This window comes from Pteronotus mesoamericanus, unplaced genomic scaffold (assembly GCF_021234165.1).
Source record: "Pteronotus mesoamericanus isolate MK-2021 breed Mesoamerican mustached bat unplaced genomic scaffold, CSHL_Meso_final contig_311, whole genome shotgun sequence".
In the NCBI taxonomy this organism is placed as follows: domain Eukaryota; kingdom Metazoa; phylum Chordata; class Mammalia; order Chiroptera; family Mormoopidae; genus Pteronotus; species Pteronotus mesoamericanus.
Window position 1 is genome coordinate 1,020,330 of NW_026555132.1, and position 15,532 is coordinate 1,035,861.

At 44.3% G+C, this 15,532-nt stretch overlaps 1 protein-coding gene across 1 annotated transcript in view; it reads right to left on the bottom strand.

Annotated features, from left to right (window-relative positions):
- The window catches only part of ACOXL (acyl-CoA oxidase like), a 264,136-nt gene extending 257,880 nt beyond the window's left edge, over positions 1–6,256 (bottom strand). Inside the window, 5 exon segments of the mRNA XM_054575576.1 lie at positions 1,967–2,065; positions 2,580–2,666; positions 5,274–5,357; positions 5,791–5,978; positions 6,202–6,256. Coding sequence (XP_054431551.1) covers positions 1,967–2,065; positions 2,580–2,666; positions 5,274–5,357; positions 5,791–5,978; positions 6,202–6,256 — 513 coding nt within the window.
- Between the last annotated feature and the right edge of the window lie 9,276 nt (positions 6,257–15,532).

Here is a 15,532-nt window from a genome sequence, read left to right on the forward strand (position 1 = left end):
AAAGGAAAATGCAGGGAGAAAATAAACCAACGCAGGAGAGATTCATCCCCTCCATGTCATCCTCAGGAGACACAGGACTCACCAGAGTCCCCTCATCTTTATGCTGCCACTTCTGAGGCTCCCCTGCTGCCAGGAGGTGCTCCCACAGCACGCCAGGGAGCTAAGTCATTCGTGCTGTTTAGGGAAAATGGGACAAGCACAGGGAAGGGATTTTTGTGGGGAAAAAAATAACGGTAGCATGAAACAAATAAATAAAAGCTCTTGGTGAAGGTTTTTTCCCTTTAGTGACAGCAAGGTGACCTCAATACCATGGTTTAGGGAGAGAAAAAAACTGGCTACCCCAAACCCAAAAGATGCTCAGTCAGCATCCATCACTGCAGGAAAGCTAAACTGTTAAGGATGATCACACTGGAACCTGAGACTCGCTCATGAACTGCATAGCCATAATCAGATTCGCAACCTCTGTGCGCCTCAGTCTCTCCATCTGTAACATAGGGATAATAATATCTTCCTACAAGATTACAGAATATTTGACAATGTGACATACAGAAGAATAGGTCTGGTGCCCAGCACACATGTGCTCAATGAACAGAAGCAGCTCGCTGACAGTTTGTGGGACAGTCGTGAGGGAATATGGAACACGGCACAGAGGGAATGCAGCACGGAGCCTAGCACCTGGTGAGCGTGCACTACACGGCAGTCCTTACTTTTGTTATTATGACTTGGACATCACCAGCTGCTGAAGACAACGAGCAGCAGGGCAAGAGGAAAGGCAGGGCACACCCCAACACAACCCTCACCTGAACCTGCCATTCTAAACACTGACACCTAGCACTTGTGGGTCAGGAAGACTTACGAATGAAAACCCAGACTCTAAATGACAAACAGCAAACATGAAGACCAGGCTTATTAACCACATACATGTGCACAGGGCCATACCCACACTCGTGCACAAGCTTGCACATTTACATGCACACCAACTCACTTCTAGAACTTCAAAATGTATTTATTCCTTTGCAGTTCTTATGGATACTCAATGTCAAATGGGAAACTATGAAGGGGAGTGAAATGAGTAAACATTTGCTTTCTTTATTCACGGGGAGTGGGAGCTCAGGAATGGGGGAGGGATTTCAGAGCAGTGTTTCACATGGCCAGTTGTGACCCATACCAGAAACAGATCAACTGGTAGGGTCTCAAGAAATATTGCGGGGTTTTTTTAAGCTTTTAAATTTATTTTTAGAGAGGTGGGGAGGGAGGGGAAAAGAGAGGGAAATATCAATCACTTGCCTCTCGCAGGCACCCCGACCAGAGACTGAACCCTCAATCCGGGCATGTGCCCTGACCAGGAATTGAATCAGCAACCTTTTACTTTGTGGGACAACGTCCAACCCACTGAGCCACACTGGTCAGGGCTCAAGAAGCATTTTTTAATTAACATGAAGGAAAGGGAAACTCTTGGAGTTCATCACATGTAGTAAAGATAGGAAAAGTATAATTGATTTGTGAAATGTTTGCTTCGGTTGTCATATGAAATTTCATGCAGGTCACGGATAAGAATTTTAGCACAATGCTGGTACAGAGGACCCCCGCTCCTGGTAAGGAAGACCCAGCACAGACAGTGCCCTCCTGCCACACAGCGCGATTGAGGGAGGGTACCAACAACGACATCTCTTCCAGTCATTCACCCACTACCGTGAGGAAGGACCCCAAAACAGCTTTGTCACCGTTCTCATTGAGTTGTCATAGGCATTATTTAATTGCATGTAAGGTATTCAGAGTGGCATCCACCACCACATAGTAGGTGCTATGTAGGCACTGATTGGTATTAGATTTGTTGTGAATCAGAGTACCTCGTGCCAGAGGGCACACCCAGAGGCTACGAGGCTGGGCTTGGTCAGAGGGAGAGCCTTGGTCTGTGCAGGTGTCCTACTGCCCGGAACCACAAAACAACCAAAAGAATCCTCACCTGTGCAGAGAGATCAAAAGTGGTTTCGGTCTGGATCCCTCTCACATTGCTCCCATGGCCCCACTCGGTCATTGCAAACATCCCAGTGTATTTCTGCTCCTGGAGTTTACCAGACATTAGAAAGGGATTAGCTGGGCAGGTGGCTGCTCTAACTGCAGAGCTCTCAGATCATTAAGAATGACGGCAAGAAAGAGAGAGGTGACAGCTAATGTGATGTTAACAATATGACAGGCTTAATGCAACAGAAAAAAAGAGAGTGAAATTCTCATTCCAAACAAAATTCTGGCTGACACTAATTCTGCTTCATTTTTTTTCTGCACGGACACATGCCCTAGCTACTGTGAATTTTTAAGGCTCAGGATAAAAGAAGACACCAGCCCTGACTGGTGTGGCTCAGAGGATTGAGTGCCGGCCTATGAACCAAAGGGTCGCTGGTTCGATTCCCAGTTGGGATACATGACTGGATTGTGGGTCAGGTCCCCAGACCCCCAGTAGGGGGCACACAAAAGACAACCACACATTGATGTTTCTCTCCCTCTCTTCCCCTCTGTCTAAAAATAAATAAATAAAATCTCTGAAAAGAAAAAGACCTCAGTTGAGGTACATGCCATACTTGGAGTGGCTGAAGCCACTTACCTACCTGTCCTGGGCTTCCAAGATTCCCAATCGCACCACCAAATAGCCAATAAATTATTCCACACTGGAAACAAAGACAATACAGGCCATTGTTAGCAACACTCAACAACTGAACGACAGCTCGCCCCACTGCTCAAACTCCATTCAAGGAGAATCTGTTAAGCTCATGGAGCAGTCGCAAGGTTTACGTGCCCACACACCCCTTGTCCACCTGTTAAGCTCCAGGTCTTCTCTGCAGACATGGCTCATGGTCCTGAGAGGCCACTCCAACCCCACAGAGAGCCAGTTTTCCAACTCAGAGCCACCCTGTTTACCCTATCCAGTGGCTGTTCTGAATGTTCATGCTGCCTGTCTACTCAGAGTCCAGCTCGGTGCCTGGGATGGAATGCATGCAAGCAAGCAGCAGAAAGGTGACGGAAGAGTTGCTGCAGCAAACACCAAGGCACTCCGCCAGGATGAGGCAGGCTGGGTCAGACCCCATTCAGATACCCACCCCTATGGGACCTCAGACAAATGACATGGGAGCCTCCATTCCCTGTTCAACAATGAAGTGAATAATGAGCACTCCAACTAATGAGCACCCACACTTTCCAGGCACTGAGCTCCATACATATGATCACTGGTTCTCATGACAACCTGGAAAAGAAAACATCATCACCCCCACTTGACAGATGAGGGCTCTGAGGTTCAGGAAAGAGAAGTGACCAGGAAAGTCTTCCCTGGAGGAAACGGGCAGGGCTAAGTTTCCAGCCCAGGCTGCCTGACATCTAACAGTATTCCATGAAGCTGCGTCAAGGATTCGGTCAGGGTCAAGACTTTTGCGTGGTCTTTTGTAAACCCTAAAACCATTATCCCATCTAAAAACACAATAATTCTTTAATATTGCCAAATATTCAAAGTACAAATTTTCCCAACTGGCATGTAATTTTTCTTTACAATTTGTAGTTTGAACTAGGATCTAAATAACGTGCAGACATTGCAACTGGTCAGAATGTCTTTTAAGTCTGCTTGGACCACAGGCTCCCTCCCCTCATTATGCCACCGACATTCCCTTCAGGACTCAATGCACCAGGCTCAATGCCAGATCCCGGGGATTCGGAAAAGAGGGCCCTGCTCACAATTCAGGAACACCTGTGGAGATTTCCCAGGTCACACTCCACCAGATCTGACTGAGGAGAAGGCAGGTGGAAAGGCAAGATGGCTCCTGAGTGTAGACCAGGGTCCACCAGCGTTTCTGAGAGGAGGGACTATGTGCTGCATCGCAGCTGAATTTCTTCTCTGTGGAGCCACAGCCGATGCATCCAGAAGGGAAGAGACCCTGACTGGTTCAATTTACAGAGAAGCCAGTCTCCCCTGAGGGACCTTGCAGTGGGTGCCCTCACCACCGTTGGCAATCACGGATTTGTTTTTAATTCCTACATATTTTTAAGTGACTACACTGCAGAACAGAAATAATCGCCACCTTGGACTCACCAACAATCCACCTAGCTTCCTGCCTGATCATTCTCTCTTCATGCTCTAGTTATAATTTTCCCCTATGGGAACATCAGACTGGAGGCTTGGATGTAGGAACTAACTCTGAAGCACAAGGGTGTCCACAGAAGAAAAGGGGGGCATATGTGGGGCCACATGCATGACCCTCTGCTGGGGGACTTAGGGCACATGAGGGGCCATAGCAGTCACGCACTTTAAGCTACTCTGTTCACCATCTTTGATGAGCTGGGACATGCATAGCAAGCCCCACAGTGCAGTGCCACTTTAAACCCATATGGCGGCAAAATGGAGAAGTCTAAGACATCCAAGTGCAGGGCACATCCACACAAAGGAATACAACACAGCAGTCAAAAATGAACAAACTTCCACTTGTATATCATTCTCAAAAGGGCAAAACTATGAAGACAGAGAACAGATAAGTGGTTGCCACAAAAACAGGGATGGTGGGGGCTGGAGGCAACAAAACGGGTGGCCCTGTGCATTCCTGTGAAGATGAAACAATTCTATATCTTGACCGTGGTATTGGCTGCATGAGTCTATATGTGGAACCAAACTGCACAGAGCTACACACACAGACACACAAACAACTGAGTGTGTGTAACAGCTGTAAAATCCAAATAAGATCAGCAGTCTAGTTAACATACTGTACAAGTGTTGATTTCCTGGCTTTATTTACATTTATTTATTTATTTATTTATATTGCATTATAGCTATGTATGCTGTCGCCACTGAAGAAAACTGGGTGAAGAGTTCCTATAACTCTATATACTATTTTTGTAGCTTCCCATGAGCATTATTATTCTAAAATAAAAAGATTTTAAAAGATAAATATGAGTGCAGTGGCAAACAACCATATAGATCCATTAGTGATAATACTTGAGTGAAGAAAGTATATCACAAATGATTATGATATTGTTTTTATAAAATTAAACAAATGAAAATAATTGACTGACACAATGCCATAAAACTAAACAGAAAGAAAAGCAAAGAAAACACAAATACAGGGTGGAAGGTAATGGTTAAAGAGAAGGTTGGGAGGCGGGTTGTAAGCAGTACCATTTTACAAATACCAGTTTCCATAAATAGACAGATAGGTACCTGCAGGATTCTGATTTTACTCCTCAGCATTCAAAACCAAGGGTCAGCTCATGCAGGGCAGGTGCCCAGTCCCTCTCACCTTTACCGCTGTGGCCACATCTGCTGTGGAGAGGGCCTCTCCTAACACGAGGCTTCGACTGACAAAATGCTTTGTGTTCTCTGCCTGAAAACAAGACAGAACAATGTCAAGGTTTCGTTATGGTTTTCTGACCTTCTGAATTAACATTTTTTATAATAAACATATTTATTTTTAAAATAAAAATGCAACACAGAGCAGTTGTTAAATGAAAATTAATCCCATCATCCTACTGAAATAGATGTTTCCATCCTTTTTTTTCCAATCCTCACCCAAGGACATTTTTTCATTGCCTTTAGAGAGACAGGACAGGAGAAGAGTGAAACATTGATGTGACAGAGAAACATTGATCATTTGCCTCCTGTATGCATCCTGACCTGGGATCCAACTGCAACCTGGGTCAGTTTACGGGACGACGCTCCAACCAACCGAGCCACACCAGCCAGAGCACATTCATCCTTTTTTATGAGACCATCTAGTCTTCGACCACATATGAAGTGCTTAAAGACAATTTTATTACACAATAGAAAGTGAACTGTTTCTGCTTGAAGGCCAGACTCCAGACAGATTCCTCTTGCACCTCGAGTGGCCTTAACTGGGTTTGTTCCTGGCCCTTCCCGAGCCCAACGCCCTCATGGGCCTGCCTGCGACCTCTCTGCACTGACCTCTGACCAGCAGAGAATGTCTGGCTCAAGTCCAGGTGACAGCCTTGAAAAAGACAGAAGATTGGAAGGTTTGAAGACACAGGAAGAGCAATATTCTTCACTTTCCTTTCTAACCTAGACCACCTCAGCCTTTGATCATTTAAAACCCCCATTCATTACCCTCATTTCACTCACTGTACACAACAGCTGCAAACCCCACAGCTACATGAGCACACGCTTCTCCACCAGCCAGAAGTGAGACAGGGCTGTCCACTGTCACTGTTTACCTTCAAATATCAGAGGCAGGGTCATTTCCTTGGAAGGTGGGGGCCCCCTGCCCATTGTTAATGTTAACACTAGTCTTCCTTACTCATCAGTCTTTCCTGAAACCCAGCTAACAGGGTGGTGTTTGTCGCCTGTGTGCACATGTGTATATACATGTGTGGTGTATACATGTGTGCATAAGTGTACACATGCTTATGTCTGTGGTTATATATTGTACGTGCGTATATACTGTGGTGTGTTTATGTGTGTGCACATGAGCATGTGCGCCTGTGTGTGTAATCTGCCCCACCAGCAGCAGGATGAGAGCCAACCTTCCTCAGATGGGTCTGTTTCCATGTGGGCCTGAGCTCTCTCCCCAACTGCACTTTGTTTTCTCCTCCTGTAGGTTTTTACATGTTTCTCTCAAGTATTAATTTTTTCAAACAGCACACTGTCAAGATTTATGACTCTTATCATGGCTCCAACCCAGTGCATCTTGTATTGATTATTTCCTAAAATATCTCCAGGCTCGAGTACGAACAATTGCGTGGCTCTAGCTCCAGCTCCGGCTCCAGCTCCCACTGGAGTTAGTTACCAGCAAATAATAAAAAACAACTGTAAAGATATTAATATCTTCAGGCTTTTTCAAAGGGCCCATGGGTTTTCTGCCCCCCAAATGCTAACAACAACCCTCTACAAGAGGCTAAGCAGGACAGGAATCACTGACCCCATGTAACAGATGGACATGTCTAAGCTCAGAGAGATCAGAAGATTTGTCCAACCAGCGTCACCCAGTAAATGGCAGAACAAGGGCCAGAAACCAGATCCTCAGATTCCTCAAGGATGTCTGGCCCCTACCCCTTGCTGCCCCTCATTGTTAAGCTGGAGAAAACCTGGGACTCTGGGGGCCCAGCTTATCACTGCTCAACCCCTACGTTGTACTCCAGTGAGCACCTGACATCAACACGTCCCTGCGACCAGGTGATCTTTCTGAACATCACCCCACCCCACATGGTGACAACAAGCCCTTCCTCACCTTAACACCACCACTCAGCTGTAGCCAAACCTAAACCACTAGGAGTAAGCAAACCCCTCAAAGTCTCCAACTGTTCATAGTTTTCTTCATATTTCATTCTCTCCATTTATACTGTTGATGGAGAATTACAACCTTGTCATTAGTGGTATCCATCTGGGATCATGTTATTCACCAGTTTGAAATAAATTGCAATCACATTTGCTGAAGAATCAACCCCGAATTTAGTCATCTTGAGGCATATAAATTGCTTCTGACACTTACTTTCCTTCCCCCAGTCTCTGCACAAGACAGCGATCTTTGCTATTAGACTCAATGGGCAATGCCAACAGGAGTTTGCCACTAATCCTCTGCTGTTGATTTAAGCATTCACTTAGCTTGGTCCATTTCCAGAAGTCAAGCAACAGTTCCAGAACTGATACTAGGCCTAATGTAATTGACTGCCCTACTGGCACATATTTTTAACATCTTCCCCACATATAAATTCTCCCCTTTCTTTAATCACTCCTGATGTGTTCATTGTTCTTAAAGAATGTCTAATATTGACAAGACTCCCCTCTCATTAAACTGACAACATAATGAATTGTCTATATTGATAATGATCAATTAATGACGTGTTTCAGCACACACTTTTACAGTATTTCTACTATGTCAATAGCTGCCTTCCTTTAGACTTGACATATTCAAACCAAGCTCAATGCCCATATCAGAATGTTAGTTTGTATTAAGTTTAAATGATAATGGTTCCATAAATGTATGGGGGATAGACTCAGGCTTGGATTTTATCCTAAATTATACCCCATGCTAATTACATTTCTGCTTAAATTCAGTCTCAAACAGAAAGAAGGTAGTTTCCCCTAAAAGAGCCCCCATTTCTTTGCAGAGCACTTGATGTACCAGACTTTTATGACATAATATTGTGTCACAAATCAAATTCTACAAAAATGTATATTTTTAGTTTTATAAGCCTCAAGAGTCTCTAAAAGGCAGATAAACTTTTCTTCCACTAAAGTCAACCTGATTCAGCACTGGGGGGTCTATAACTTGAGCTGTCTTTCCTCTGATGTTAAAAGACCCTCACTGCCCCCTGGCAACTCATCAGCAGCCCCAATTAGGTGCCAGCCAAAGAAACTGGGCAGAGATTCCTGAACTTAGCTTTCTCATATCAGTCCACAAACAGATATTTGCTGCTTCTGTCTTCTGGTTTCAATTTTCTATTTTAGTTATTTTAAGTCTTTTCAGTCTTATTAAATACAAGCCCTTTGTCATAATTAGCCTCAAATTATTTTAGAAAGAGAAGTAATCAGAGTAAAATGTACAAATAAAATAATTAAATGAGCTTCATGGACTCATTTATCTTGGTTTAACCAGACTCTTGCCTCTGGCCTAACCGGTTCTGAACCTCCCTCCAAAACAGACCCTCAGGCTGGCCCCTTCTTGCATCCCCCACCACCATCCCGTGCCTGGACTATTGTTAACAGCCTCCCTGCTGGCTTCCCGCTGCCTCAAACTCCAATTATGGTATTATTATTATCATCATCATCATCATCAAGGTAAAATTTATATACAGTGACATGCATAGAGCTTAAATGCACGTGTTCTGGTCAATTAACTACCTGTGTAACCATAATGACAATTAGGATCATAGAATGATCCCATCATCTCCAGGTGTCCTCATGTCCCTTTTCAGAGAGTCCACAGGGAACCACAGCCCGGCTCTTCTTTTTATCACCATCATTAACTTTGCCAGTTCCTGAACATAATTATACGAAGGGAATTGTACAGGACATACTCTTCTCTGTCTGCATCCTTTCATGCAAATAATTCATCCATGCTGCTTTGTCTATTAGCAGTTCCTTCTTTTTTATGACTGAGTCATTTGCCATCTAGGACTATTCCACAATTTGTCCAATCTCTTACTGATGAACATTTGGATTATTTCCAGTTTGGACTTACTATGAATAAAGCTGATATAGAGACATTCATGGACCAGTCTTTTGTGAACACATGTTTCCATTTCTCTTCTATAAGTCCCCAGGAATGCAATTTCTCGGTTAAAGGGTAAGTTTCTGCCTAACAGTTTTTCAAAATGGTTGCACGATTAACTCTCCTATCAGCATCTATGAGGGTCCTAGCTTCTCCCCATCCTTGTCAGGATTATCAGTCTTTTCTATTTTTAGCTATTGTGGAAGGAATGTAATGTCATCTCATTATGGTTTAAATATGCATTTTTCTGAAGACTCAAGATGTTGACCACATTTTTATGTTTGTTGACCATTTCTGTAGTTTTATAAAGTGTCTGTTCAAGTCTTTTGCCCATTTTTAAAAACTGCATTGCCTTTCTATCACTGAGCTCTAGGAATTATTTATATATTCTGGGTACAAATCCCTTGTATCTGGACATGAATTTTTGTGATATATTACACAATTGCTAACAATAGGCTAATATATTGTATATATATTTTGTGATAATGAGGTGAAAAACACCTCATTGCAGGTGTTTTTCCTACTTTTGGGATTACCTTTTTTTCTCTTACTGGCTTTTGATGAACAATAGTCTTCAGTTTTGATAAAGGCCAATTTACCATTTTGTTCCTTTATATGTTTAGCTTTTGGGGGGTCCTCTTGAAGAAACCTCTGCCTATCTTAAAGTCAAAAAGACAATCTCTTTTGTTCTCCTACAAAATTTGTAATTCTAGAATTTATGTGAAGGTGTACCACATTGTTCAACTTATTTCTGTGTGTAGTGAGAGGGAGGGACCAAGATTAACTTTTTCTATATTTATCTAGTTGTTCAGACACCATTTATTGAAAAGACTTTTCTTTTCCCATCAATTGCCTTGGCAACATTGCCCAAAAATCCACTGATCACGTGTGTGGGTTCATTTCAGGACTCTCCAGCTGTCCCATTCATCTCTTTGTCAGTCCTGTGCCAATACCAGCCAGTCCTGAGTGCCTTGTGATAAGTCTTGATATCAAAGATGGAGAATTCTCCAAATGTTCTTCTTTTCCATAATTGCTTTGACAATTCTAGGGTGTGTTTTTTGTATTTCCATGGGCTTTTTAAATGAACTGGTAGATTTTAATGAAGGCACTGTAATACTTTTAAAATAAGCATCATGTTGTGCTTCCCTCCTTCTCCTCCCCCTCCCCTACCTCTACATATCACCTCCAATGCCCCTGACCAGTGTGGTTCAGGTGGGCATCATCCTAAAAACGAAAAAGTCTCCAGTTCAATTTTGGGTGAGGGCACATGCCTGAGTTACGGGTTTTGGTCCCCAGTCAGGGTATGTACAGAAGGCAACCAATCGATGTTTCTCTCAAAGCCTGGTGCCTGAGCAGAGTGTTGGGAGGATTCTGCCATAAAGGCCATACGCTTCTACTCTCCCAGGGCCCTAAGGACTCCAGGAAAGCCCAGTGCAGGTAGGATGCAAGGTGACAGTCCCATGGACCTATCTAAGAGTATTTTCCTCTTTCACAACAACAATATTGTAATACTCTGACAGTTTAGGATTTTCCAATTCTTGTCTTCCATTTCCTACCTCTTCCTACCAAATTCCTAGCCACTTTGGAAAGTTTTCTGACTATTACTGTATCCACTAACATCAATATTGACAGCATATGGTGATGAACGTATCATAGTGATATTATCACACTTACACAAGCTTCCTTTTTTGTTCAAGGGAAGCACATTATTTTACATTCATTTTAACGAAAAATAGTGGTTGATTTTATACACTGCAACTTTGCTGAATTTATAAGTTCTAATGGTATTTTGTGGAATCTTTAAGGTTTTCTACATATAAGATCATGTCATCTCTAAACATGGGTAGTTTTACTTCATCTTTTCCAATTTACCATGTTTGATTTTTATCCACAGCACTTACAACCATCTGACATACTATAAAAACATCATGTTTATTAATTTATCGTTGGCCTCCTCCTAGACTAAAGGCCGGCTCCATAAAGATAAGTTTTTGTTTTTTGGGTTTTTTGCCTGCTTTGTTCACTGCTTCTTGAACAATGTTTGGCTCATAGTTCGTGTTCAATAAATAGTTGTAAGATGAATGAATCCCTTCACCTTGCACGTAGAAAGATGTTAGCAATGAAGAGCAAATAATTATTTTTAACATACTATTTCACTGAAAGAATAATAATTAAGACTTAAAATGAGAATATTTCATTATGTAGAATGGCTTACAGTGCAGAACCCCAGCTGCATGGAGTCCCTGGCTGGGTCCCAACTCACTCCTGGTACTCCCTTTCAAGTAACTCCTGCGTCCAGCACAGGTGACAACTCAGTTCAGGTGCCAATCTACACAGAGGAACTTCTGTAAACAGGCTGCTCTGTCCTAATATCTTTGCTGAAATCCTCCATGGCCTCCCTTGAGGTCAAGGCTGGCCTGGCCAGAGTACTGGCCAAGTGGCCAGTGTCCAAGTCCATGGAGCTGGAGCTGGAACAGGGACTCCCGCCAAAAGCAGCACACAAGACTGAGAGCCAGGGGCAGCCCGTCACAGCCCACTAGGAAAGGCCTGGGTTCCAGTACAAACAGAAGCCAGTGGGCCAAGGGTAGAGCCAAGACCACAGTGTCGGAGCCAAGAGCTCAGAGCAGGGTGAGGAGCCTGTGCTGGGGTGGTGGAAGGTGCTCATCACGGTCTGCAGGACCAGCCCAGCCGGTGTTTGCGGGCAGCAAGGCCACTGGCAGGATAGACAGCCTCAGCCTTTTGGCATACCCCCTGCTCAGCTCTGACTACAACACCCTCCCCGCTCCGGCCCCAGGCTTCAGTGTCACTGCTTCCTGGGAAAGGCTGCTCCTTCCTGGGGTTCTTGAGGAGAGCCACCATCCTCCCCATTCCCAGTTGCCCTCCCAGATTCTGACCTTAGAACCTCACTCTATTTTAGATCTGATCACCCACCTGCTATTTCCCTAAATACAAAAGCAAAAACCACCCCAAACTGAGACGATCTAAAATTCTGATAGAAAAAAATACATAATTATAGTATAATAAATATAAATTAAAGCCACCAATCTTCTGCCAATTCCCCTCCAAGTTCAGCTGAAATTGGGCTTCCCAAGAAAACAGTGGGTAATTCAGGTCAGCAGTTCTCAAAGCTTATGGTCTCTGGGCCCCTTTACACTGTACAAAATTATCAAGGATTCCAAAAGACCCTTGTTTTATGTGGGTTATATCTATCAACTTACCATTCCAGCAATTAAAACTGAAAATCTTTAAAATATTCATTAAAAAAATAATAAACCCATTACGTGTGTGTTTGTTTTTTTATCCTCACCTAAGAACATTTTCTTTTTCCTTGCTTTTAGAAAGAGAGAGGGAAGCCACCACACACACAGAACAAGTCACCCGAGGAGGTATGTGGGAGCCAGTCCCAGCAGTGGTACAAAGTAAATGTCCCACGTGGGTCCTGTCGCCCCTGGAACAGGAAATTCAAGGAGTCAGTGACATTTGCCCCCGGCCAAGGATCCACTCCTGGAATCCTCAGAAAAACATTGATGTGAGAGAAAAACATCGATCGGCTACCTCCCAAATATGCCCAGACCAAAGATTGTACCGCTCAAACCCAGGATCTGACCCACAACCCAGGCATGTGCTCTGACCAGGAACCAAACCCACGACCCTTCGGTTACTGGACAACGCCCCTACCAACTGAGCCACACCAGCCAGAACTAAACCCCTTACATGTTAATGTGAATAACATAATTCTTATATAAAATAACCATAACTTTCAAAGCCCCTCCAAAAAAAATCAGTGAAAATAGTGGCAGTGTTTACATTTTTGCAAAAATTATTTTAGCATCTGGCTCAATAGATAGCTGGACCTTATACCTGCTTCTCAGTCTGTTTTGGTTGACATTTATGATGAAAATCTGATGTCGTGCAAACAGGTAGTTGAACATCTACTTTTCAGGATAGAACCCAGGGGTCCTCAGATCATACTTTGAGAACCACTGGTTTAGACAATGATGACATTACCATGCCCACTGCTGGTGGAGATCATGGCGGTAAGGAAGAGCAGAGCTCAGGATGGGAGAGATACGGCTGGGGAGGAGTCACTGAGTGGATGCTTCGTTATCCAGATGTCTGTCCCCACTCCTCACTATATTTATCCTGCCTGACCCCAAATGGCTCCCTCCTGGGGAAAGGAAATGTTGCAATGGAGGGTTCCTGAGTTGGACCTGAACCACGACTGGCAGGGGACAGTATAGGATCCCAGGAAAGACCAGTGCAGGAGAACTCAAGCCGGCAAGCACACTGCATCTCCCCGCTGGGAGAGTTCAATGCTGATTTGATCAACCTGAGCAAAAGCCTGCACAGCAGGAGTTTGGAAAGTCCCCCAGACTCCCAGCCAATGCTAATGGGCAGCCAGCGGCAAAAAGGACCAGGTTTAAGGGGCTCAGAAAGAAGATCACCTGGGTTATAGTGCAACTCACTAATTGTATAACCTCAGGCCAATTACTCAACTTCAGTTTACTAACCTGTAAAATGGGAGCACCATTAGGGAAACTGTGATTAAATGAGTTCATTCATTTAAAGTTCTTAGCACTGTGACCGGCATAAGCATGTATTCAGTAAGTTTGAGCTGTTATTATTGGTTATGGTGATTTTGGTGCAGGTCAACAGCCTCTGCCAGCTTCTAGGGACAAGTGTCTATGAGGAAGCCACCACACACAGAACAAGTCACCCGAGGAGGTATGTGGGAGCCAGTCCCAGCAATGGCACAAAGTAAATGTCCCACATGGGTCCTGTTGCCCCTGGAAATTCAAGGAATCAGTGACATTTCCCCCCAGCCAAGGATCCACTCCTGGAATCCTCAGGCAGAGAAGGGGACAGGTGGCTGAGAGGCACAAAAGTGATGTCACTGGAAACATGTCAGGAAAAGTCAAGGAAGTGCAATAATAGTGTTTACACGGGCATGTCTGCGTGCATGCACACTCTGGAGTCAAACTCAGACACTGTTTTTTCCTTTTAAAATTATTTGAACATCTCAAATCTATTGCAGATGGCAAAGGGGAAACACAGTGAAAATATTTTAATGGCTTATTCTTGGCTGGGGGACTGTCCATAGAGACCTGGAACAAGTGAGGCTCACTCCTCATTTGTCCTGAGAACATCATCATTACACATGACACACTGCGTTCTGCCTCGGAGCTCATCGGATCAGCCACGAAAGTTAACAGAAACACAAAACGGGGGCCAGGGAAGGGCCTGGAACACTCTCTGAACAGGCAGTACAGCCATGACTCAATATTTTTATTAAAAGGCAGGATGAATCATGTAACACTTCTTCTAGAATTACTGGACACAGACAGCTCCTCCAGCTGTTTACAGGGTGGAACTCGAGAGCCTTCAGACGCAGATGTGCTGCTGTGTCTCGTAACCTCCACCTGAAGAGATGACCCCGCAGCACCAAAGAATGACTAGTTGATTTTCCTTTGGGTTCATTGGCTTTTGCAAATTCCCACAGAGAGAAGTGCCAAATGGGCTGAAATAACTAAGAGAAATGAATACTGGAGGGATCATCCAGGTCCTCCTGGAGGAATTATAGCTGATCACCCAGGACAAACTTGTCCAGGCTGCCTGAGGCCACAAAGGGCACAGTGAAAACAGGAAGATAATTGGATCCAGGACTCCACACGCCTCATCAGGAGCAAGATTGCACTGACTAATCCTTCAGACTCTGTGGGTTGAGCAGCAGTTAGTCAACATCATTAAAGGATCGACCCTCACGTCCGGGTCCCAAGTACTGACACTAAGCAAAGCCATAGACATGTTGGGCTAATTAAGGGAGCAAGAGACAGGCTGCATGTCAGGATTTCACATTCCAGCCAGCCCCATGCTGATGCATTTGGAAGCCAGGCTCTGATAAAGTGGCTGGAAGCAAAGACAGTTTGGACGTTCCATAGAGGGGCAATTTACTAGCATGGTATGCAGTGATTTTTCAGGCTTTCCACACACGCACTCCTCTGTTATGTGGGTGCTTTCCTTCCAAACGCTCTGCATCTACAGGTGGCAGTGTCTTGCCCTCATCACCTTGGAGGTGGCCACAGGACATCAATAGGAGGCGCCAAAGCTATGAGATGCTGAGTTCTGTCCTTGAATACTCAGGACAGCCAACCAAAGGGGGTGATAGGGTGGCGATCTGTTCTCAGAAAGGACATCAGATCCCACACCAGCTCTAATCTTCACTCCACAGAGAAGCAAGCCCACAGTGGGGAAACCCCCACTTCTCAATCCTTAGATTCCACCCCATACACAGACTCCACTGGGCAAGAAGAGGCCAAGCTCACTGAAAGCAGTTC